The sequence below is a fragment of the Oncorhynchus tshawytscha genome, linkage group LG09 (assembly GCF_018296145.1).
Source record: "Oncorhynchus tshawytscha isolate Ot180627B linkage group LG09, Otsh_v2.0, whole genome shotgun sequence".
Classification (NCBI taxonomy): Eukaryota; Metazoa; Chordata; class Actinopteri; order Salmoniformes; family Salmonidae; genus Oncorhynchus; species Oncorhynchus tshawytscha.
Genome location: NC_056437.1, coordinates 70,146,108 through 70,170,328, shown reverse-complemented (window position 1 = coordinate 70,170,328; position 24,221 = coordinate 70,146,108). Strand labels below are relative to the sequence as shown.

The window sequence follows — 24,221 nt, the reverse complement described above, 5'->3', positions numbered from 1 at the left end:
AACAAGGTAACTTGTAATTCTTTAGTACGTATAAGTATTATTAGTAATATCACTCAATCGTCAAGGCAAAAGGGATCAAAAAGATGTAGGTTGAAAATGTTTTATTCACCCAAAAGTAACATCCCTTGGTTGCCAGCAAGTACTCAAAAGTATGAAACAGAATGGGGTGAGAACCTCCTAAAACACAATATTGTTATTTTAAAACCAATAATAACATATAGCACCCAATTCAGGGTTTAAATATATATATACATTTTTAAGTACTTTTATGTTGATATTGGACACTTGACAAAGCATAACAGTAGTGTGAAGCCACAATCACAGGATTTGTAGTGGCATTTCATAAATTTGACTTTAACATTTATGAAAATGCTGTGATATTTTATGCAGCATTAAGTTATATTCCAGTATGATACCGGTGATAAAGGCATTCAATTTCAACTTGTTACAAATAAAAGTCCACAACCATATCATTAACACAATATTGTTGGCACTGGGCCTGAGTAGATATTATATTCAGGTACTTTAAAGCAGTCTATTTCCTGAATATCATTGTACCATTGTCTGCATCATGTCACATCCCCTGAGAACCACAGATAGCTGTGTGGGTAACTAAGGCTTTACTAAAAGCACTATCCAACTCCTTCACTGACAGCCATAATGCACCAGTTAATGGTAACTTGTGTGTTGTGTTCACTTTAGACTGGAGAAAATCTTTTTGGTTCCCTTTTGTTCTCAACCAGGCTCCCCAGTCCTTTTCAACCAGGCTCCCCTGTCCTTCAACCAGGCTCCCCTGTCCTATACTTGGGTATACACTCACCGGTCAATTTATAAAGGTACACCACCCTGTTCATGAAAATGGATAACTCTTACAGACAAGACAGGGAGTCTTGTGGCTGAGGCTTGCTTTGTAAAGCTGGCAGATTGGCATCGAGGCATTCAGTTGCTATTTGTTTGAACGTTAGAATGGGCAACGAGTGACCTGAGCGTGGTATGATCGTCAGTGCCAGGCTCACCAGATCCAGTATCTCAAACTCCCACCCTCCAGAGCTTCTCACACACACAACAGGGTCTAGGGTTTACCGAGAATGGTGCGACAAACAAAAACATCCAGTCAGCGGCAGTCCTGTGGGTGAAATCGGCTCGTTGATGAGGTCGAAGGAGAATTGCAAGAATCCTGCAAGCTAACAGGTGGGCCACAAACAGGCAAATAACGCTGCAGTACAACAGTTGTGTGCAGAACGGCATCTCGGAACGCACAACTTGTTGATCCTTGTCACATATGGACTATTGCAGCAGACACCATACCTTGTTCCACTTCTATTAGCTAAAAACAAGAAGCGGCTCTAGTGGGCATGTCATCACCAACACTGGACAATTGAGGATTGGAAAAACATGGTCTGGTCTGTTGAATCTCAGTTCCTGTTGCGTCAGAGTCAGGACTTGGCATAAACAGCATGAGTCCGTGGACCCATCCTGCCTGGTACAAGCTGGTGTGGGGAATGTTTTTCCTTGATACCAATTGAGCAACAAACGTTTCCGACACATTGTAGAATCCATGCCCCAAAGAGTTCTGGAGGCAAAGGGGGCTCTGAGCTGGTACTAGATGTGTACTTAATAAACTGTCTGGTGAGTGCTGACTTCAAGAAACCTAGGCCTACCCTCAACATATAGGCACTGGAAGACTAGGACAGCAATGTGCCCGCATTGCGCCAAGAGCCCGGTCTTGTGTCTGTTGGCTGAAGGCCGTAGGCTAGCCATTCCTCCTTGTCACCTTAGTGTTTTATGTACTGTATTTCTTTGGAAGGCTGACATGGTCCTCCCAACAGTTATTTTGCCCCTGAGACAGGTTTTCCCTTTGTTTTTCCAAGATGTTCACAAGATTCTTGCACGATCATATTTGTGCTACATGTCCTTTCCAGCAAATAAACTATCAGAGCACATTAAACTGATTTGGGTTTCCTCTTACATCTTTCCTTTTCAGTTCCCTCTTATTGTGAGATATTTAATCTTTACAGCCATCCCCTTGTCAAGCGACTCCTTGAGTGCTACACCAAACTGCACACCCAACAAATGTTCACTTTTTTCTGTTCTTCTGTTTCTTGTGGGGCTTGCGGTTTTGTTCACTGGGTGAACCGTTCCGTGTAGCAAGCAGGACCTGTCCATCATTGCCAAATTGGAGGGTGTAGTCAGTGGCAGGCAAGGGTCTTCCTTGCTCATCCCGCAGACGGGAAAAAACCTCCTGGTAAAGACCACTGAGCTGCTGCTTCATTTCCCGGACAGAGCGAAGGTTCTCTGCCTTTTGCTTTAACAGACGGGCCTTGTGGCGGTATAATCCTTCTACTCCCTCCTCGAGCTCAAACAGGACATCAAGCTTGCGTCGACGGCAGTTCTGAGCGGCCATCTTGTTTTTGCCCCGCCTGCGAATGTCTCGGATCAGGTTGAGCTGGGCCTCACTGAGACTATGCTTGGTCAGAAGTTCATTGAACTCCTCCACGGGCAGGTTGACAATGAGATCGTTGGAGAAGGGGATCTTCATGGCGAGAGCCCGGCGCTCATCACGGCCCCAAAGCTTATCGGAAATGTCATGCTCATAGGTTTTGCTGTAATGTGATTTTCCCTGCGTGGGAGAGGTGGCCCTTGGCTGGTTGTAGGTATGGTCGTGGCCGACTTGTTCCAGCCAAGGGAGGTTGTTGAAACGCCCAGGCTTCTGGTAGCTTGTGCTGCACATCTTACGGACTTCTGGGGAGTAGCCTCCCACTGCACCTTCCTCTCGCGTCACAATAACCTCCATGTCAGAGCTGTAGCCCACAGCCCCTTCATCAGAAAACACAGAGTCAGATGATGAAGAGGATGAAGAAGAGGAATAGGATGCCTCCGAGCTGCTAGGGGATGCAGGGCTGTGGCTGAAGTTTAGAGAAAGTCCAGAGTCAGAGTCTAGCTCCTCAAGTTGGGAGGCCTGTGTTGGGTTGAAGCCTTCCTCCAGAGCCAGGTCCAGGAAACTAATCTCATCCAACAAGGCATCATCCAATAGGGAGCCGAGTGGGCTAGGCAGGACAGGTTCCTCCAGAAAGAGGCTTGACTGAATGGAAGCCATGGGGTTGCCAACTGTGCCATTGAGTGCCAAAGGAAGAGTGGTATCTGTCAGGTCAGATGGGCCAAAGGTCAAGTTAAGGTCAAAGTCAGGTCCGCTGGAGGACTGACTGAGCAGGGCTGGCTGGAGTGGGTCCTCCAGGGGAACACTGCCCCCAAAGCTGGAGTTGAAGGGGTAACTATCCCGGCTGCTTCCGGGCAGGATTGCCTGATGAAGGCTGACATCCTGGTGAACGGGGTCCATCAAGCTGGAACTCTGAATAGATCCAGATTGCATTTCATCTCTGCCAAGGTCCATATCCATATCCTTCCAAAATAGTACAAGAAGTTGGATTACATTTATTTTGAATTACTTTCAGGGCAAGGGTATTTCAAAGTTTATACACTTCTTGACATTTTAAATAAATTCTGATGTTTATGAAGGGGATAAAAAAAAAATCAGAAACCACGTAGAACTTACTTCTGGCTCCATGGTGGCGAGAATATCATGCCACTGCTGCTCCAAGTCCAGAGAGGGTTCCTCGTGGGACAGCAGGGGGGACAGGAGAAGCTCTCGGACAGGGGTTGGGTCCTCTCCGCGGGCGGCTTCCCTCCGATCTACGCCAACTGGGTCTGACAGCTAAAAACAGAAACATCACAATGGTCATCCTGTGGTCAACAATCCTATCAATGGTCATCTCTTACCCTAGTACCATCAAATAAAACTGTACCTCTGTCTCCTCTCCAAAAGGGAAGGTGTCTTCCAAGAGCCGTAGACATTCCTGGAAGGACATTGAGGACTGAGCTTCCAAGCTGGCAAACTGAGAAGAGAACAGGAGTGAGCAGAGAGCTACCTGGATGTTCTGGATGGTGACAATGGTTCTTTTTCTTCTGAGCTGAGCTGATACAGATGGTGGAAATGATTAGGCTTTTCCAGAACACGTCATGGCAAGAGGGTAAAACTCAACAGTTGGAACAGCGTGGCTTTATCTGAAACGTTTTGTAGTGTGGTATCAAATGTTAATTTCATTTCACTATACTGTATTTCTCCTTGGGTCAAGGAAACTCATGCTCCAGCTATACACCACTGATGAGTGCAAATGCCTTTTAATGATATGTGGCTGCCCCTGTTCCCAAAATTAGGTATAGTGGATTAGCAAGAGTTTCAGGTCTCTTCTAACCCATAGGAGTGCAAGAGATTGGGGTTAGAACCCAGAAACCTGCAGTTCATGTTCTTATTGTACACACATGGGAAGACTGCTTCCCATCTTCACCTCATCTACCCCAAACACTCTATCCTGCTTCACGACGCACAGCCAGGATAGAAAACTCATATTTGGTTTCAAGCAACCGGAGCATTACACTTTCCCAAAGTGCACCATGTCTTACATTTCAACATGTGCGTTTTATAACATAATTGAATCATGATGTCTAAGAACAAGTCCAAGGGTACAGGTATGTATGAAATATGGACATTTTATAAGCCTCCGGACTGAGTCCCACCTGATCAGATAAATCCTGTGCAAGTTCTCTATTCGCAAGGTCATAAGAGCGTCCACCATCCCTCCAGATTTCTCTCCAGGTGTCCCCCACCAGCTCCTCCTCAGGCCTCTGATGACGTCCAAGATCAGAGTGATCCTGCCAAAGCATATCTGTATCCTGTGAACACATAATAATAATTGAAATGTTAGGTGTAGTGATGTTATCTACACCTTATTAAGCATATTAACTATGATAATCAATCATCCATACAATGCCCTATGTATCCTTGTATGTTTTATTCAAGTTCTCGTTGTACTATTCTGCCCTACCAAGCAAAAAGGCAGTAACTGCTAATTTGGTTGAAAATTAGTCATTTTTGTTACATTAAATACATGCTTAATCATGTGGACAAGTATCCTGCCTCTATTGTGTTTTGGAGAAAATGGGGGTCATATTAGCAGTAACTGCATAAGGTTACTGTGAAACAAAGGTAAATAAAAGCCATTTTTTCCCCCCTCAGTTCCACGCTATGAGCAGTTACTGCCTTTTTGCTCGGTAGGGCAGTATTGTTAGATAGGACACGGGCCAGGAACAAAAAGAGAAAGGGGATCGCAGACACCTTGCATTTAATCTACTACAGTTTATTTTTCCATACAGGCCCATACATTAGTAGACATTGCATACAAACAGTGAGATGGCTATGAATAGACTTAACCTTTTCCTTAAGTTGGAGCTTAGTGATACCAACTGTTCCAGTCATGTCCCTAAACCAGTTCTAAATTGCAGCTGATCCTCTCGCCCTCCACCGAAAGGGACTATTGGAGTTCGGGATGTTGCCATTTGTGATGCCCCGATTCTAACCTTACAGCACAGCGACCTGAGTGAAACTGACTGACTTTCTTTGGCTGTTTACACTTTGACTGTTTGGAACATTCTGATCTTGTGACCCCTTGAACAGTATTTGACAACATGTTTGAGGTCAGACCAGGGGTTGGAACTGAAATTATATACTACACATTAGGAATATTCTGGTAACAGAAAATAACATTATTATGGAATGGTCTGCCTACCCATGTGAGAGACGCCAACTCGGTCTCAACCTTTAAGTCTTTACTGAAGACTCATCTCTTCAGTGGGTCATATGATTGAGTGTAGTCTGGTCCAGGAGTGTGAAGGTGAACGGAAAGGCTCTGGAGCAACGAACTGCCCTTGCTGTCTCTGCCTGGCCGGTTCCCCTCTTTCCACTGGGATTCTCTGCATCTAACCCTATTACAGGGGCTGAGTCACTGGCTTAGTAAGGCTCTTTCATACCGTCCCTAGGAGGGGTGCGTCACTTGAGTGGGTTGAGTCACTGATGTGATCTTCCTGTCTGGGTTGGCGCCCCCCCTTGGGTTGTGCCGTGGCGTAGATCTTTGTGGGCTATACTCGGCCTTGTCTCAGGATAGTAAGTTGGTGGTTGAAGATATCCCTCTAGTGGTGTGGGGGCTGTGCTTTGGCAAAGTGGGTGGGGTTATATCCTTCCTGTTTGGCCCTGTCTGGGGGTGTCATAGGATGGGGCCACAGTGTCTCCTGACCCCTCCTGTCTCAGCATCCAGTATTTATGCTGCAGTAGTTTGTGTCGTAGGGCTAGGGTCAGTTTGTTATATCTAGAGTACTTCTCCTGTCCTATCCGGTGTCCTGTGTGAATTTAAGTATGCTCTAATTCTCTCTTTCTTTCTCTCTCTCGGAGGACCTGAGCCCTAGGACCATGCCTCAAGACTACCTGACATGACGACTCCTTGCTGTCCCCAGTCCACCTGGCCGTGCTGCTGCTCCAGTTTCAACTGTTCTGCCTGTCATTATTATTATTTGACCATGCTGGTCATTTATGAACATTTGAACATCTTGGCCATGTTCTGTTATCTCCACCCAGCACAGCCAGAAGAGGACTGGCCACCCCACAGCCTGGTTCCTCTCTAGGGAGTTTTTCCTAGCCACCATGCTTCTACACCTGCATTGCTTGCTGTTTGGGGTTTTAGGCTGGGTTTCTGTACAGCACTTTGTGATATCAGCTGATGTACGAAGGGCTATATAAATACATTTGATTTGATTTGATCCGGCTCTCAAGGTTAGAAAATAACGGTTCTGTTCCGGAAGAATATAGATCACTTTTGTTCCTGGTTCTGTTTCCCTTCCTCAATTTTTTTGTCTGCTTTTCTGTTCCCTGAATCATTTCCAACCCCTGCCTTTGACCATTCCCTGAGGCCTGTGTTACTGCTACTCTGCAATCACTTATGGGTTTGGGTCAATGTGTACCTGAATGTGACTGGAAGGAATTGCACAGCATGTTTTCTTCAAGCATAAGCACAACATGAGAATTGTTGGGGGGGGGGGCAAAGAAGGCAGCTCTGGACAGATTTGGGCATTGGATGGGGTCCAGAGGGCTCTGGGTATAGGGCTAAACATATACATGTGCCTGTCTGAAGACGTGATATACTACTAGCCTAAGCTAGTAAACAAGTATTGTGAAATCAAAGGTATGAATATGTGCTAGAATGATGCCACCTTGTGTTACAAAACAAACAAGCTGTGGTCACAATGTTCTGAGTGAAATATACCTCCCTACAAAGCACTCCAAGTCCAAGTTTCCAAGACAAACATCTGTAGTCACAGCCGAGCTGGTGAGTCAACACTGACGTTGTCAGTTTGCCACTTTCCACAATATTGACATGTCACAATGTTACTTCCCTGAGAGGCTCAGACAAATGAGCCTGGCAGCACTTCAGTGTTTCATTGAGCAAGTCAAGGTAATAGAGCAGAGATTAGTTGTTATAGAATTGAATAATAAGTCCGGGAAGTTAAGACAAATTATAAACTGGGTGGTTCTAGCCCTGAATGCTGATTGGCTGAAAGCTGTGGTATATCAGACCGTATACCACGGGTATGACTAAACATTTATATTTACTGCTCTAATTACGTTGGTAACCAGATTATAATAGCAATAACGCACCTTGAGGGTTTGTGATATTTTTATTGAACCTTTTTAACTAGGCAATTCTGTTAAGAACAAATTCTTATTTACAATGACGGCCTAGGAACAGTGGGTGAACTGCCATGTTCAGGGGTAGAACGACAGATTTTTACCTAGCTCGGGGATTCGATCTAGCAACCTTTTGGTTACTGGTCCAACGCTCTAACCACTAGGCTACCTGCCGCCCCACTGATGGCCAATATACCACGGCTAAGCGCTGTGGCCTAAGAACAGCCCTTAGCCTTGGTATATTGGCCCTTAGCCGTGGTATATTGACCATATACCACACCCGTCCGGCATTATTGCTTAATTATAGCTCATGGCCTTAGGAGAGGTCCTTGACCCCTCCCTCTGTACGAATGAGCAGAGAGCGGAGAGGGCAAAAGGTTCACAGAGCAGTATCCCAGAGGAAGCTTTGTTGACCTTTCTCCTCAAACAATACTGTAGGACTTGTGATGTCTGGCACTTTAGACATGTCCAGCCTAGCCCTGTAGCAATAACAGCATCTATAAGAGGGGGAGATGTGGTGGCATGCCCCAGACAGTACAACAAATTGCTGCCATAATATGATGCAGCTGGAGTTTAAAAAACAATACAGCCCAGCTGTCTCCGCGCGGTTGCTGCTTCCCGGATGAGTTAGTCTGGGTGAAGGTCATTATCAGGGACGATTCGTTCCTTGGAGGGAACTAAGATTATCAGTATGTCTGAATTGTTACATCATGATTGCAGCCCCTAACTTAGTCTCAGGTGGTCAGTTCAATATCACTTACTGGGATCTTGGTTGACCCAGAAAGCATAACCATCGATGGAAGGAAGAGTATAACTATGTTCCAAAACAAAATCTTTTTCAGCAAGAATACATCCATGGGGGGAGTTGGTGGGAAAACATGAGGCATGTCAATTTTGAACTGAGTGCCAGTTAGCAATGCCAAAAAAACATGCCCTACTGTCCAGAAATAGCCAACAGGGCTACACATCCAGTCTGAACTGCATACTTGGTCAACTGTGACATTGGACTGGCCAAATGACACCACTTTCTCTGCCCTGAGAGTGGCAGCTGATTTGGAAGGCTAAAACTAAAGCCTCCGGTGTCTGCAGTCATCTTGGCTGAGACTGGGTACGCAGTCAAATGGCCCAGAAGCCAGAAGATAGCAATGACACACAGAGGACTAAAACAAAACAAACCCCATACTTTCCCCAATCCAGAACAAGCTCATTATGGAGTGTTGAGGAGTCCAGTGTAGGGTGCATACTCAGGCATGTTGCCAAGCAGATATATATTTAGACCCTACAGTGACTGAGAACTCCATACACTCCCAAAGTGACTAATAGTGTACCTCAGTGCTAAATGAAAGTGATTTGGGAATTCCCCTTCAAAGTCTAAGTTAGAGCAGAAAAAAAACTCCCCTGTGTTTGCAATATTCAATAAATAAATACATGTTAACAGTAATATTTTATGTATCTTCTGATACTTTTATTTCCATAGTAAATTCAAGTATTATTGTGATTGCACTTCTAAATATGATTGGTGTACAAATACAATTAGCCTACACAGAATGTGTGTACTTGTGATGACTATACCAGCCAGTTTATTCCTACACCAAATCAACTGGGGTGTGGAAAGCTGTATGTATGGGACAAATCTGAACAGCCAGTGGCTAAAGTGGGACACATTTCCAGTCACACATCCCTCTCTGGTCTACTTTCCCCTGACACACAGCAGCCTGGGCCTGGCCAGCGCACCCCTCAGTTAATGGAACATATCAACAAGCAGCTCTCCCTCAGCTGTTGAAAAACAAGGGGAAGCCCAGCCAAGCTTTTAGCATGCTGCTGCGTTAACTCCACGTGATTCTGTCATTGCCCAATTAGTGTTTTGGCCTTCCCACACTGTACGTCGGACTCAGTCTTTTACATGTTACCAAATCAAAATCTTTATCAACCTGGTCAGATTGTATGATTTTCTTCAGTTTTGTCATCACATTCTGCGATTGGCTTAAGAGGTTACGTCAGCTGACGTAAGCTAGACCAACTGCAGCGGTGTATTTGACCAGCGCATGTACCGGCACCAGCAGTGCAGGTCTCCCACACTTATGCACTAGTGAAGTGAGTTCAGAAACACTGAAATGATGTGTCTATTAATTGTTTTCACATACAACCTTTATATGTCAGAATCAAACATGCTTCCCAAAAATAACATGGTCACTGTGGTAAAACGTTTATTTTGATTGGCGATTTTGTGCATTTATCAAAATCCCATTAGGTAGCCTGATTTCTGAAGTCATGTAAAGATTAGAGAAATCGTTCTTCTTGCAAAGCATGTAGACGTCTAAATCAAACTGTTATACTAATCTGACTATTCCATCATATTATTGTGGGCATACTCTGTGCCGGCTGTGTTCCTGTTGGTCAGTCACTGGGATTGGCTTGTAACACCAGCCACACTACACGATAAAGGCTCAACACTTCGTCGGAGGCTACGACCACACATAGTGGTACTTAAATCGTCAGACCTTGTCGCACAACAACCGGGTGTTCCGGTTTTCAGGGGAAATGGAAAGAGCCTGTGACGCGACTTCCTCTTTTGGATGTTAACAAGGCGACACTCCATCTTAACTCCTCCTCCACATTTACTAGATTGGTTGAACAGTGCAGAATGGAACCTCCCCCAACATTTTTTCCCCTTCTCGTCAAGACCAGTAGGTAGGGGATCTAATTTCAGGAATGTCTTTTACGCCTGCTAAGTTATGTTTGATTTGATTTGTTAGTCACACTGAATAAGCCAAGACGTCTGACAATCGTTTACAACCTAAGAATTTGAGCACAACGTGGAAATTGTGGCATAAGACGGCTAAAATCGTACAGTCTGAACGGGCCTTTAGGATTAGTCATCAGTCACTTATTCTGAAAAGTAACCTACACTTCATTCTTGACTTGCAATCTTAGATGCAATCCTTAATGCTGTAAATTAAGGGAGTTGTAAAATGTCTTGCAATCTCTTATGCAGGTTTGAAATTAACAGCATGATACAGCAAATACAACCAGGAAGCTTTCACTTGCTTGAATCTGAGGAGGGTGGAAATCCCCACTCTGTTTACTCTAAGGCTGTTTTCATACAAGGGTGTTCTTCTCTCCCAGTTAAGCCTCCTTTTATAGAGTGATCTCAGCCTCCAGTAAATCCTGCCCTTGATCCCTAATGATATATGACAGGCGTATCACTTGCCTTCTGTAAATGAACAGTTTGATAGTTGCCTAATTAAACACACTTCTCCAGTGGCAGAGTCTTGGACTGGTTTGCAGTAATGTAGTTCACTATTGTGTATCTAAGGATGGAATTAATTTGTTTAAGGCACTGCATTGTATTTGAACATGGAATAAGCTCTGACACAGCCAATTCTCTTGAACACTACTCTATGCTGCCACTGGTCTTACTGACAGAGTATAGAAGAGTTCACCAAAGTTTACCTCTTCATAGAGATCTTCATCCTCCTCCTCATGGCTTCTTCTTAGAAGCGGCGCTGTGGTGTCCAGACTGTCCTCTCTGATTGGCCCGTAACCCACCTCCTGCGACCCCGCCACCACGCTTGACCTCATGACCGACTCCACCTGGTCACCCGCATGATCCTCCAACCCACCTGCCCCTCCCTCCAGGGGGGCTGGCTGACCTTGAGCCCCCACCACCAGGGCATCAGGCTCGCGCCGCACAAGCCAGGTTTCTAGCTCCGAGCTAGGCACCCGGAGGCGGTCCAGGGAGCGGACCCAGCCCAGGAGTCTCCGGGCTGTGAAGAAACCGTCCAGGTCTACACTCTTGGGGTGGAGGTCCTGGCCATCCAGCTGGTTGTGGAACTGAGTCTGGGTGAGGGCAGAGGTGGGGCCCAAGATCATCTCGTTCCAGGGGGGCAGGTAAGGGCCCACATCTACTCTGACACCAACCAGACTGAACAGGATGGCTACCTGGATCAAGCCCTCTGTGAAATATTTCTTCAGACACACCATGTCTTGTCTTCGGAGTTTACAGGGTGAGTGCAAGAAATGAGGGGAAAGGGAATGGAGATGTGGTGGGGTGGCAAAATGCCAAGTGTAAGCCTCTGATGACTTATTGTCTGTTGATGGGTTATCTATAGCTTCAAGTCAATGTAATAAAGAGGGAAAATAAGGCTATTTAGGATACACCAAAATAGACACTATGGTGAAATAAAAAAAGTTGTGTATCCTCTCCTCTTCACCCTTCCAAATATCGTCAAATCCTATACAGACAAACACAACATGAAAAAATAAAGTTAGATAATTCAATTAATTGACAAGTTATTTCAAAAGAATATCACATTGAAAAGATCATTCATAAAATTACAAGTAGTGAATCCAACGTAATTGATGTAATAGCAGAGGAAGAGGCTGCTGAATTCAACACTGCTATAATATCAGGGCCGCTTCTAGGCATAGATCAGGGTCGCTTAGGGCCTCCGGCCGCTAGGGGGCCCACAACCCAAAAATAAAATATTTTTAGATTAGTAGGTAGTAATCATGGCCGAATACTGACTGGGCACGTGGGCCCTGACCCCCAATGGGGCCCCCAACGATTTTGTTAATCATTCTCACTCAGATACTATATTAATATGGCATAAGTCATTACAAAATTTGTAGAATTGCATGAATGTGCTCTAAAACAGCAGACATTTCTCCACCCCATAGCAAAATGTGTAGAATTGCAGGAAATTTGCTGTAAAACAGATGTTTTTTTTCTGCCCCATGGCAAAATGTATAGAGTTGCATTAAATTAACTTTAAAACTTTAATTTCTCTCCACTGTCAAGAGGGGGGCCACTAAAATGTTTTGAGTGAGGTGGGGCCCCCCCAACCAAATCTCGCTTTGGGCCCCCAAAAGGCTTAAGTCTGCCCTATAGAAGACTATTGTACAGTTAAGATTAAGACACATTGGGAATTTTGAAACATTCTCCCTAAAGATGACAAACAGGGAAGTGTTCTTGTTATCAACAGATACCAGTGACTTCACTTCGACCTACTTCCTTCTATTCGTTCTAGAAGTTGTTTGGTAGATAGCGCCAGGGCGGGTACTAGACAGACAGTGGTGAAGGTTACACCACATGATGTAATCACACTGTTACCCGGGAAATAACAAGCATATTCTGCCAATCAATGGGTCAATGAATGACTTGACAACACATTTCCTCAGCATTACTTCGGCAACTGTAGACTACTGTTTGTAATGTAATATGCCATGTAAATAAACTAGTGACCAATGGTATTCTGCAATGTTTTCAGTAGGCAAGTATATTGCATTTGTTCCTGCATGAAACATCATGTCATATGAGGAGACAGTTCAACAAAATATGGTTTAAATTACTGAACATAATCCTGTCTGACAGGAAGAACGTTGAGAATTTAACCTGTAGGCTTCTTCATCAAAGGGCCCTGAACGATCCCGCGAAATCATTAGAGGTTCATTTAAAAAATATCTGGATTTATATATGAACGTCAAGGATCTAAAAACCGTTGACAATACTTTTTCACTCCCGTTCTTCAGAAATTTCCCACTTTAATTGGCAAATAGAAATGGGTCCAGCAACTGAATATCCCATGTAAAACTGTTATTAACTGTGCCATAAACTCCACTTCATCTCAATTTAAAGGTCTACAATGTATATAGCCTGTTTACATATTTATTTACATGAATAACACCAATATTAGACCGACATAACCGCCAAATAACACAAACGAGTAGGTAATGTCAGTGTCTTGTTTTGATTATCTTACCGGACTATGGAGACAAAAGTTGTCAACAATAGGCACATCAGTGGAAAAGCAGCAAACCCAATCCTTTTGGAAGATTTTGTATTCTGACTCTAAATCGGAGAGTGATGACTTTTAAACCCTGCTCAGTTCACCACGCAGTTCGCTGTCCCCTCCCTACATGACGTAAAGCCTACCGTTTCACGTTTCTTTTTTCTATAACTGTGCGGCGTCAAAAACCATGCCCCTCTATAGACTATAACGCCCAACCCTGCCAAATCAATGGCTAAACACACACACACACACACACACAGCCACGCCGTGCGCAGGCTCGAAAGTAGAATATCATACTGTCTGTTCTGTCTGTCAATCCATCCCTATGTGCATTGCTGCCATCTGCCGTGTTAGAATGAACTAGGAAAATAATGACATCCGCGCTGGGTAACCCAGACATGCCTCGCAACATGGATTGAATCACATATTTTAGAATAAAGTAGGCTATCACTTGTAAACAAGAGTAATTCATGTATGACATGCACTAAACACATGCAATTAAATATACTACTGATTGGATTTATATGCATAATGTCCCATAATGCACTGCTTGGCCATATGAAGTAGGTGAAGTCACCAAAAACCTCATCGGTGTTAATTTTGGAGTAACGCGTAAAAGCACCGCTATAAGAAACGGACACCATTGTGGTTCCTAGAGAACAAGGACCTAACATCATTCACGAACTAGAGGGAGCCAACATGGCCGAATGAAGGGCTTGGTTTCGCGGAGCCTCCTCCAGGCCCGCCCACCCATGAGTCAGAGGATTTTGCGAGGTCTACTAGAATGACAGCTCAAACCTGTCCACGTCAACACCAGAGAACCACTATGGAGATCGCGTCTCTGGTAAGCAATCGGTAGGGATATGGCGCTTTAAACATATTTCTAAACGAGCATTACCTTGCAAACGCATGATTAGGCCTCGTCGGCCATTGCTTGAATAGCATTCATTATAGCCCTTTGCTGCGTAAGATGTTGTATTCAGTATTTTACAGTATGGCCAGCCTAAGACGTGATTGTTTGAGGTCTCTGACTGGCTGGATCTAATCTTTTCAGGTGCGATAGCAGACATTAGGAGGTACTGTATTCTGCACGACTGTCGTTATCTGAATGTAGGCTATGCGCTATTTGAGTGTAGCGTACTGAAATTCCACAACCAGCAGCAACATGTGTTGTACTTTTTCCTCGTCAATGGGCAATTGCTGTTGTACAAACTCGAACAGTTGCCAAATCATCCCAGAGAGAGGGGCATACTGTCTGAAAAGCTACCCCATGTCACATATCTGATATTATAACCCAATTTGTTATGATTTACACTTAAATGAATGGCATGAGGTGTCGGTTATCCGTTATACTTTTACTATAACTGTGACATCACCCTGCCCAAGCATTGAAGGGTGAACACTGAATATATTGTGTGCCACGTCTACGATATTTGGTTTCAACCGGAGGAGGTGCGTTGCGCAGCATTTTACGCTTTTACCAAAAACTTGATTCCACAGGTGGGGTTTTCAACAAAATATGTATAGAATAATTTCACACTTTTGAGGTAAACTCTATTATCTCTATTATCATTGTACTAAGATAAATTAAGGTTTACGTTTCGACTTTACAGTTGTTGCTTTTTTTTATACTGTAATTTAAACTTTAAATAATACAAGCAGCGCTGGACAAGGCCGCAATTACTTTTCGTTTATTAACACCCGCTGTACAGCACTTGACCCCCAGCCTCAAAAGATATCTCTTTCTCTCTCGTATATATACACACTTTTTAAAATATTTTTTTTACTGATAACATTTTAACTGATGTATTGCTCTATGTAAATTGCAGTGTTTTCTGTTAGTACTCAGTCATTATGGCTGCACACTACAGTGTCTGGATGTGGATTTCAATAAGTTATGCACTCTTGATATTGATATTCACTGTACTTAATGCATAAAGTAATGTTGCACAAAGGACCATAGGACTGGTTACCTGACACCTGCACCTCATTGAACTGTTCAAGGAATTCGTTCCACTATTGACTGTTTCTAATTGCCATAGACATCTGGATGACTGGTTTGGACTTTTCCCCAGTTCAACTCTAAAGTCCTGAATGTGATGTTCTTGGCCCAAGTTCTGTGATACACTTAGGCTCTGAGTCTGTGGTAGTCAGTGCATAACAGAACTTTGGCCCGGTTCAACCAAGGCACCGTGGGATGGAAGTAACTGAAGGCTCTGGGACCATCGTCATCTACACTCGCATCTCTTCCTGATATTGTCGTATTCCTCATGCTTTTGAATAACTTGACTGTATTATCATCACCAATATCATCATCATCATCATAATCATCATCAGTGCTCTAGTAATAACTGTTAGGAATGTGTTCAGTATGCCTAGGTCCTATGGAAATGCAAATTGTCCTTGATTCTGGTCAACATGTGGTCATACTGTCTTTCAGGAACCCTCACTTTACACAGTGAAAGCGGTCTTCATTTTGGATAACGATGGCAATAGACTTCTATCAAAGGTATGCTAATAACAGTTGTCCAATAACGACCCACGTTGGTTGTTGTTGTGGAGTCGACATTGTGAGTACTGCCCCAAATGAGCACTTGTTGTAGATGGTGTATTAATCATAACTAATAACTCAAAATTCTGTCTTTTGTTGTGTTTTAGTACTACGACAAAGAGCTCTACCCCTCCATGAAGGAGCAGAAGAACTTTGAAAAGAACGTTTTCAACAAGACACACAAAGCTGACAGTAAGTTTTTACCCCATAAAAATGTCCCAGGAGACTATTGGAGTGGATAGTTGAGCTTGAGGCCTGATATTCTGGTCCATTTTATAGTTTTAATGAACCACTAAGATTTTTAAAAAAAATATATATATATATATATATATATTTTTTTTTTTAAGCTTCTAGCAATGTGGTGAGAGTTGAGAAGATGTGCATTGTCAGTGAAATCAGTATCAACAAGATTATAATGTAAATCATTGCATATGTGTACCAGTCTTCTTTGGCTTCTTGTCAATAGGATACTGTGTGTAAAGCATTATTAGGTCTCGACCTGTTGTACACACACCTTCTGTGTATCCTCCACCATAGAAAACCATGAGGCAGTGTTAGCTGTGTAGTATTAGCCTGTGGCTCAACCCTCATTGGTTAGTTTGTCTAAAAGTTGAGAAACAGTATTGGTTCCTCTGGGTTCTTCAGTCCTCCCAAGCTCACGTTACAGTGAACAAAAGGGGAGGGAACCAGTTCAGCGACAGACAGCTCTCACACTCTTTTGTTCCAATGAAATTCACAGCAGTCATCTGACACCCCGGGTCCACCTGCCCCTAAGGAGGATACCCACTCTCTATCTCGATATCCCTCCTTCCTCTCCATCCCTTCTTCCCCACACACATAGGAGATTAGCATTTTATGTGACAACACTCGTTTAAATTGGAAGCCTCCATTATTGGCGACCTCCATGAAACCTCTCACTTGGGTATGTCTGTATATGTGAATAAGGTGTGGATGTGCTTTAACGTTGCAATAAAGGTCACTTGATGGCTTGAAATCTCAGCGTCTCGCTCTCTCTCGCTCTCTATCTCTCTCGCTCTTTCATTCTCTCTAAGCAGATGAGATTGCCTTTGTGGAGGGGATGACGATCGTGTATAAGTGCAGCATTGACCTGTTCTTCTACGTGGTGGGCAGTTCACAGGAGAATGAGGTAGGTAATGTGCTTCAGATGCAGAAGGAGTACAAGGCTAGACTGGTGCTTCAGACTGCGTTATGGCCCGGATCCTGACTTGAGATCCGCAGTCCGCATGCAACTCAAGTTTTTTGCACTAATCTTGCATTGACATCAATGCATAATTCACACAAAGTCTGCGTTAAGCCCTCGCATAATCAATTTAGAATTCGGATCTCAGAAAGCAACATGTCATTTTCAGTAGTGGTGCATGGGTAAAAATGGCTTCCCCCTATTACAACCTGTGTTGTGATAATTGCGTTGTTTCATCTTTAACCTGCTAATTATTATGTCTTGCGTCCGTGATATATATATATATATATATATATATGTGTGTGTGGGGTGGCAGTGTAGTCTAGTGGTTAGAGCGTAGGACTAGTAACCGAAAGGTTGCAAGATAGAATCCCTGAGCTGACAAGGTACAAATATGTCGGTCTGCCCCTGAACAAGGCAGTTAACCTACTGTTCCTAGGCCGTCATTGAAAATAAAAATGTGTTCTTAACTGACTTGCCTAATTAAATAAAGGTAAAATAAAAATGTGTGTATATATATATTATTAGGTGTGCCTGAAAGCCGAGACAATAAAAGACTCAGTGGTAGAATACATTCAACCACACCTTTGTTTTATCACACAACCGGAGAGCAACCTCTGTCTGGTGAAATCCACAAAGCGCTGCCTCCACTACTCCAGCACCATTTCAACTTCAACATCAAGTCACCCCTGATTAGTCTAATACAGTGACAACTAAAAGATACCAAAAACAATTTAGTCCAATCAACGTAAGCTATATATGATGTGGCTGTCCATGGTTCGGATTTCTGTGTGAGTGCGCATTCGTGCGAGTAGGAAAACATGTTGACTCACCCTACTTGTAGAGAAACGACAATGCCATCCTCCTCTCTTTCATGTTGACAAAACGGTCTATCACTCTGTTATACAGTACGCACTTATTTTTTGTTGTCCTAGACTACCTGGCAAAAATGCTTGCTAGCTAGCCTAACTTCCTTTCATAGGCAACGTTAGCTAGTTAACATTAGCCTACTACACCTAGCTACATATTGAACTTCCATCCTCTCAGGCCAGGGGCACAATGTATTAATTAATGGTTGGATCAGAATCGCCATTGTAATCATTGTCCAGTACAGATGATTCATTACAACCACAAGTCCAAATCCCTATCTCCATCCATGGCTAATTTAGGAAAGTGCCAATTTGAACTTGCTAGCTAGGCACCGGAGGACAACAATACAATGAGATGTTTCTGTCAATGACGTATATTCACAATGTGATTTGATTGGAGTGATGCCAAAATCCAGACTGGCTTCCCTTTTTTTTTGTTTTTTTTTGTTGGTGCGCCAGGACTATTCACAGTTGAGCTCAGTTTAGCTCAATGTTGATTGGCAATAAATTAAAAAAAAAAAAAAAGTTTAAATCAAATGCTCACTGACTTCCCTTGGATTCAATGCTACAGGTGGCAACAATGTCATACTAGTTTGGACCAGATGGCATCAGATAGATGGCCGATACGTAGAGACAGAGGGCTGCTGTTTGGCTCGCTCGGATGCTTTCTCCGGTGAGATGCATTCAGCCTCTTTTGGAAATTGAATGAAAATGATTAAACTCGGAGAGACAAAAGATTTAAAAAATATATACTGTATATATTGGTACATTTTTGGGGAAGCCTGACTGCCATTGGCATCCATGAATACATGCCACAGGTCATTTGTCTGCATGACGTCATCAATGGAGACCCTATATATAGAAAATGCCCATGAGAATAAGTGGCTGATAATTTCATTTTCTTTAGCACTTCTTGTTGCTGTGTACATTGCTAGTGAAATACCAGCCCCTGTATGGCATCTCAGCATTTATATACAACAAGCAGAGTGATTCAACCACACCTGACTTTTTGCTCTCTCTTTCCCACACCCTTTCTATGTTTATTTCTCCTGGCTTCCATCTATACCTCTCAATTCTCTTGTTTTCCTTTCATCCTCCACTGCTCTCTCTCTCTCTTCCTATAGCTCATGCTCATGGCTGTACTGAACTGTCTGTTTGAGTCCCTCGGTCAAATCCTAAGGTAAGCGTACAAGTGTTGTCCTATGTTGAAGTAACCTCACATTTTAAAAGTGAGGAGGTCGTTAGAGGCTAACGATTGTAGTAACATCGAGGAGAAAAACGTAACAAAGTCAACAGCCACGCAAGAAACGATTATTCCATTTTTTTTTTGGTAAATAATTAGTGAAAACATCACTCTTGTAAATATATGGGGACAGGTCAACAAAATGAGAAAAGTTCATTTCTGATTTGAGTAACTCTGTAATTGTTTCCTTCATGCGTTCAAAATATGGGGAACCGAAACAGTTGATGCCCGCAGTAAGTTAGTGATTGTTTATTTTGGGTTAAATTATGATCGGATGACAGTGACACACCCAGAGCTCTCTGTGTAGTGGAAAAGCTTGACAGGGGCTGGAGCCGTTACCATAGAAACCAATGCAGTAGCAATGCAGGGAGGGAGAGAGTCAATTCATCTGTTTGCTCTCTACTCATTTCATGCAGTTTTTCTCCTATTTAACAAAAACAAAATGCCAACTGTTAAGTATCATTTCAAACGTTGACAACTGGTACTACAGGAAGTTAATTTAAGTCGGTGTTTGAAATGTACAGAATAGCCTAAGGTGACATGAGCAGTAGTGTCCCCTACATTTCTGGTCACAAGGCAATAATATGAGACCCAATCACAGATTGGGCTCCACGTACTAACTACAATTCAAGTAAGTCAATCAAGTTTTCTTACTTCCAGGAAAAATGTGGAGAGAAGGTGTCTATTGGACAACATGGACGGAGTCTTCTTAGTAGTGGATGAAATTATCGACGGGGGGTAACGTATAGATTGCATTTGGATTAATGTTACATTGCTATTTGTGTTGATAATTGGATTCTTTCCCACATTTCTTGTTTTGAAAAAATGTTGGATTATATGTGTCCTTGTTTGACATTTTACTGCCTTGTTAGGAGTTAACATAATAATTAAACTGCACCCGCTATAACATCTGTTAAACTGTGTACACGACCAATAAACTTTGATTTGAGGTATCATTCATGGGATGGAGTTGGGGTTTGGGAGTTACTGGTACAATATCTTGTGTTCTCTGAGTTACTGACCCTAGCATTGTGTTACCAGGGTGATCTTGGAAAGCGACCCTCAACAGGTCATCCAGAAGGTCAATTACAGGGTAAGACACCTACAATCACGGACTGTGTCTACTGTATGGATGAATACAGATTCTGATATGAGTACAATACTCGAAGACACAGATGACTATAGGAAATTATGATATTTTCGGACCGACTGAGGTAGGGATTGTGTTTAGTGGGATTGTTGTGGAATCTGATAACCTGTATGTTTGAGGAAAATGAATTAACTTATTTGATGTCACAACACCAAATGCCAGTCTTCAGCCCCCCTCCCCACCATCCCCTCAACACCCAAGTCCATCTCATCTTCCTCTTACATGTGTCCTCTCTCTCCCCCGACCCCACCCATCTCCTCACACTGTCAGCTGGATGGTTCAGAGCAAGCCTACGGCTTCGACCTCTTTGATTACATCGTTGGTAACATTGATGGACAGACGGACAGAAGCCAGTGTGCATAGCAACAGACTGCCCCAACAACCAGAGAGGGCGAGTGAGGGAGGGAGGGGGGGGGGTTTGAGGGAGATCCAGTGCAGGTAACTGCATGGTGAGAGAGCATGCCACTTTAGGTTCACAATGTTGGAACAACTGTCCACTAAGTCTGTCTTGCTTGGGTTTGTCAGTGGTTAGACTGAGGTTACCCAGAGTGTTTCAAGGAGTCCGTATGGGGTTCCAGGAACTACCATAGGTGTTGGTACACTTTAAGAGCAGCGGGGCCCTTTGTAGTACTCCCTTGCACAATGCATGCCTTGTGTGAGGCAGCCATTTTGATTGGATTGCGGTGGTCATTGACATATTCACCAGTGTCAGAGTGCATTTACATTAGCAATGCAAGGCATCACATGATTGTTATAAGGGTATTATGTTATCTTAGTTGTTGCTTGCTTTATGTGTTTGACTCTTTACACACACACAGCCCCTAATGGTGTGTGATTGCTATGACGTCATGTCCCCTCTTTTACTGTATCTATTCCAGGCGGATGAGAACCCACTGTCAGAGCAGAGCGTGGCTCAGGTGAGGTCATACGCACACACACACACACACACACAAAGCAATGTCACTGCATGTATAGACTATGATTATCTTTTCCATTGATACAGCTTTAGCCATTAATTTCAGCTCACACCTGATGACATAACCTTCTATTATACTGTCATGTACAGTATATTAATTGCATATAAACTATAACATGATTCTTATCAGGGTTGGGGTCAGTTCCATTTTGAATTTTTGTCAATTCGGGAAGTAGACCAAAATTCTAATTATCTTCAATGCTTTGGAATTGGAATTTGGTGTACTTCCTGAATGGACTGGATTTTAAATGGATTTGACCCCAGCCCTGATTTGTGTCTTTCCAGTTACCCATTTTCATCATTTCTATACTAAATGTTCTCTAGAATAAAGCCACAGTACACAATATATGGATAATTGTCTCCCAGTATTGTTCAATTTGAAAACAATCATATTACTACTCATAGTACCTGATTGTTTGAAGGTTGATTTAAAAGATAGGGTCCAGTTACATGCCATCATACTACAATAGGGTTTCCATTTGACTAAAGTCACTGCATTCAAACATAGATTTATCCATTTGAATCGTGTATTCTTTGAGTGCCAAACACACTGCATTCATACAGAATGCTTTCAATATCATTTTGCCAGCATGAACCAACCTGCATCTGGATTTGATGCCATGCTCACACCTGCATAGTAAATTATGGAATGGGCCACATTGCATGATCAACATGGCTGCTGAATTGCTCTTACCTTCATGCAATGTTCTGCCTGTTACTTCCTCTTTCCTTCTTCTCCTAACCCTCTACTTTAACCCTCACAGCACATTACGGACAAATTGGCTATGACCTCCAATGTAAGTCCTCTCACTCCTCACCCTCCAAAATGGGACATTTTGAGTCTCTTGGGGTGTGTTCAGAAGACCAGAATGTTGCAGATAGATATGAAGTTTATAGAATGGACACATCATGACTGTTCTATACTGGTCATCTCTCTGTGTGACTTTCAGACTGCCCTGTACTCCTGAGTCAGACCCTGCTTGCAAGGAAGGGTTCATATCCAAAGCTATTAACTATTTGTCTTGTGGTAGTTTCTCTCCCTTGTTGGAACCAAACGTCAATGACAATACCTTTCGATCCTCTAATAGAAATGGAATTGTCATGTTGCCTATATAAAAACACTAGACCTTGACAATAAACCTAAAACAATAAACACTAACATTAAACGAAACCGTAAACGACTAGAGGTAGACAGTAAACGCTAGTCACAAGTTCATAATTTTAGCTGGGTTCCTTGCGCCCCCTGGTGTGTAGTTTTATGCTATGCATCTCTGTTTCAACAGCCCAAAAAATGCAGTTTGTTTCTCTTGTGGAATTTCGTTTTAGCAGGAAGAGTGACATTTTATAAATCACTGAGTCACACTTGCATCATGTCATTGCCGATGTTGAATAGAATTAAATTGTTTCTAAGCAAGATGAAAATTAATTTGTCTGCTCAGAGAAGCTGACTGTCACTTTTTTGTGTCTACTACACAAAATACACTTACAACGTTTGATGTTACACTTGCAAGTTTAAGGAGCTCATATTTCATGTAAATAATGAAAGCGTGAGCAGTTCCATTCAAATTCACATTAATACAACAGTGACACCTACTGGTTGAAGTGTCACAATGAACAATAAATATAACACACTGCATACTATAATAGGCTACTTACTGTATGATCTGTGATAATGTTGTTTTTCCACACTGAATCTGAAAGTGTTCTTTCTGGGGGTTTTCTTTCCAGATAATGCAGTCTGCCAAAGAACAAATAAAGTGGTCAATACTCAAATGATCTACACCGCCTGTCCAAAGGTCAAATGTCTTACAGTGGAATGGACAGTAGGAATGTATGTGTAAATATTAAAGGTGTATTTAGCGTTTTATGCTTAAATAGGCTATATTTATGGTAACTAGTGGCAAGTATGGGCATTTTTCATATGAAGGCAAGCTGACATTTTGTATGTATTATTTTGGAAATAATCTATTTAATTTATTTGATTTGCAATAAATTGCAAGATATTATGCTAGATTATAGCATTTGATTTTGTTAATTTCCCTTAACCCACCAAAATACTCTGTAAAGAAATGTTTTAACCAAACCAAGAAATCAACTGCATTTTGTTGTAATGTGTGCAGGCCTACACAACTAGGGAAACTTGCTTGGGCTTCAATAATTATGAAGTTATGTTACAGAGAACTTGAAATATGAAGTTATGTTATACTACACTTTTAAAGCTTTGTAAGTTTAACAGAAAAAGGCAATAGCCTGTGTAGTGTTACAGTAGTCCTGTATCGAGTTGAAAGTCAGGTTACCCCATGTTAATTTATGTTTTTGAATTATTTTGTGTTCATACTAAAACGAAGTTGGCGTAGGTGGGTAGGCCTGTTATTTCTAAAGCACTGAGAACACCATTAGGACTATAAGAATAACCTATTTTGTTACTAGTCTATGATGGACAAATACACTTTTAATATTTCCATTTTTAACGCCAACGAAGAAGAGGCTAATAATTTTTCGCTTTGTTGATTTCTATTGACAACTTCTTTTTTTCAAATGTAGTCTGCCTGTTGTCAAGCTAATTAAAATGTATATTTTGTGTTGTCAAAATGGCTCTTGTTCCATTTATCATACCTAATTTGACACTGTTTTCTTGTTTCTTCGAAAAGGGTTCCTGTGAGCAGTGAAGGCTGTAGCCCACAGTGTCTTTTGAAATGAATATTTTCAATGGTAATCTCAGTTGTGAATAGTCATGAGACATGGGGTGTGGTGTCTGTTTTGATTGGACGTCAGGGTCTTACGTCAACATCCCCCGCCTTCATAGCAAGAGCCAATGAAGCGTTTCAGTTGTTAAATCTCAAAATGTGATTGGACGTGTCTGCTG

The 24,221-nt window shown here is 42.6% G+C and overlaps 2 protein-coding genes across 6 annotated transcripts; one reads left to right on the top strand and one right to left on the bottom strand.

The window, feature by feature from the left end:
- Positions 1 to 86: 86 nt before the first annotated feature.
- On the bottom strand, positions 87 to 13,575 carry LOC112258543 (endoplasmic reticulum membrane sensor NFE2L1). The gene is made up of 6 exons (XM_024432982.2): positions 13,336 to 13,575; positions 11,027 to 11,808; positions 4,576 to 4,731; positions 3,804 to 3,893; positions 3,554 to 3,712; positions 87 to 3,400 (listed from the first exon to the last, which is right to left on the bottom strand). Exons 2-6 carry the CDS (start codon positions 11,555 to 11,557, stop codon positions 2,078 to 2,080), a joined length of 2,259 nt encoding a protein of 752 aa, XP_024288750.1. The 5' UTR covers positions 11,558 to 11,808; positions 13,336 to 13,575; the 3' UTR covers positions 87 to 2,077.
- Positions 13,576 to 14,054: 479 nt separating this feature from the next.
- LOC112258542 (coatomer subunit zeta-1) lies at positions 14,055 to 23,950 on the top strand. Of its 5 annotated transcripts, none has more exons than XM_024432978.2 (10): positions 14,055 to 14,209; positions 15,806 to 15,874; positions 16,024 to 16,108; positions 16,972 to 17,063; positions 19,111 to 19,166; positions 19,890 to 19,967; positions 20,271 to 20,322; positions 21,258 to 21,296; positions 22,120 to 22,152; positions 23,084 to 23,950. In XM_024432978.2, exons 1-10 carry the CDS (start codon positions 14,150 to 14,152, stop codon positions 23,129 to 23,131), a joined length of 612 nt encoding a protein of 203 aa, XP_024288746.1. In that variant the 5' UTR covers positions 14,055 to 14,149; the 3' UTR covers positions 23,132 to 23,950. The 5 variants fall into 5 exon arrangements, with proteins under 5 accessions (XP_024288746.1, XP_024288744.1, XP_024288749.1 ...); XM_024432976.2 differs by having other exon boundaries at positions 16,969 to 17,063; XM_024432981.2 differs by lacking the exon at positions 22,120 to 22,152.
- The last annotated feature ends 271 nt before the right edge of the window (positions 23,951 to 24,221 follow it).

Bases quoted from the DNA above. Each gene is read 5' to 3' on its own strand.
- LOC112258543 (XM_024432982.2), bottom strand. From the start codon at position 11,557: ATGGTGTGTCTGAAGAAATATTTCACAGAGGGCTTGATCCAGGTAGCC. The intron at 4,732-11,026 runs GTAAACTTTGGT...ATGTGTTCACAG, and splicing joins ATGAAGATCTCTATGAAGAG to GATACAGATATGCTTTGGCA. The intron at 3,401-3,553 runs GTAAGTTCTACG...CTATTTTGGAAG, and splicing joins TCGCCACCATGGAGCCAGAA to GATATGGATATGGACCTTGG.
- LOC112258542 (XM_024432976.2), top strand. From the start codon at position 14,150: ATGACAGCTCAAACCTGTCCACGTCAACACCAGAGAACCACTATGGAG. The intron at 19,167-19,889 runs GTAAGCGTACAA...TCTTACTTCCAG, and splicing joins TCCCTCGGTCAAATCCTAAG to GAAAAATGTGGAGAGAAGGT. The intron at 19,968-20,270 runs GTAACGTATAGA...TTGTGTTACCAG, and splicing joins GATGAAATTATCGACGGGGG to GGTGATCTTGGAAAGCGACC.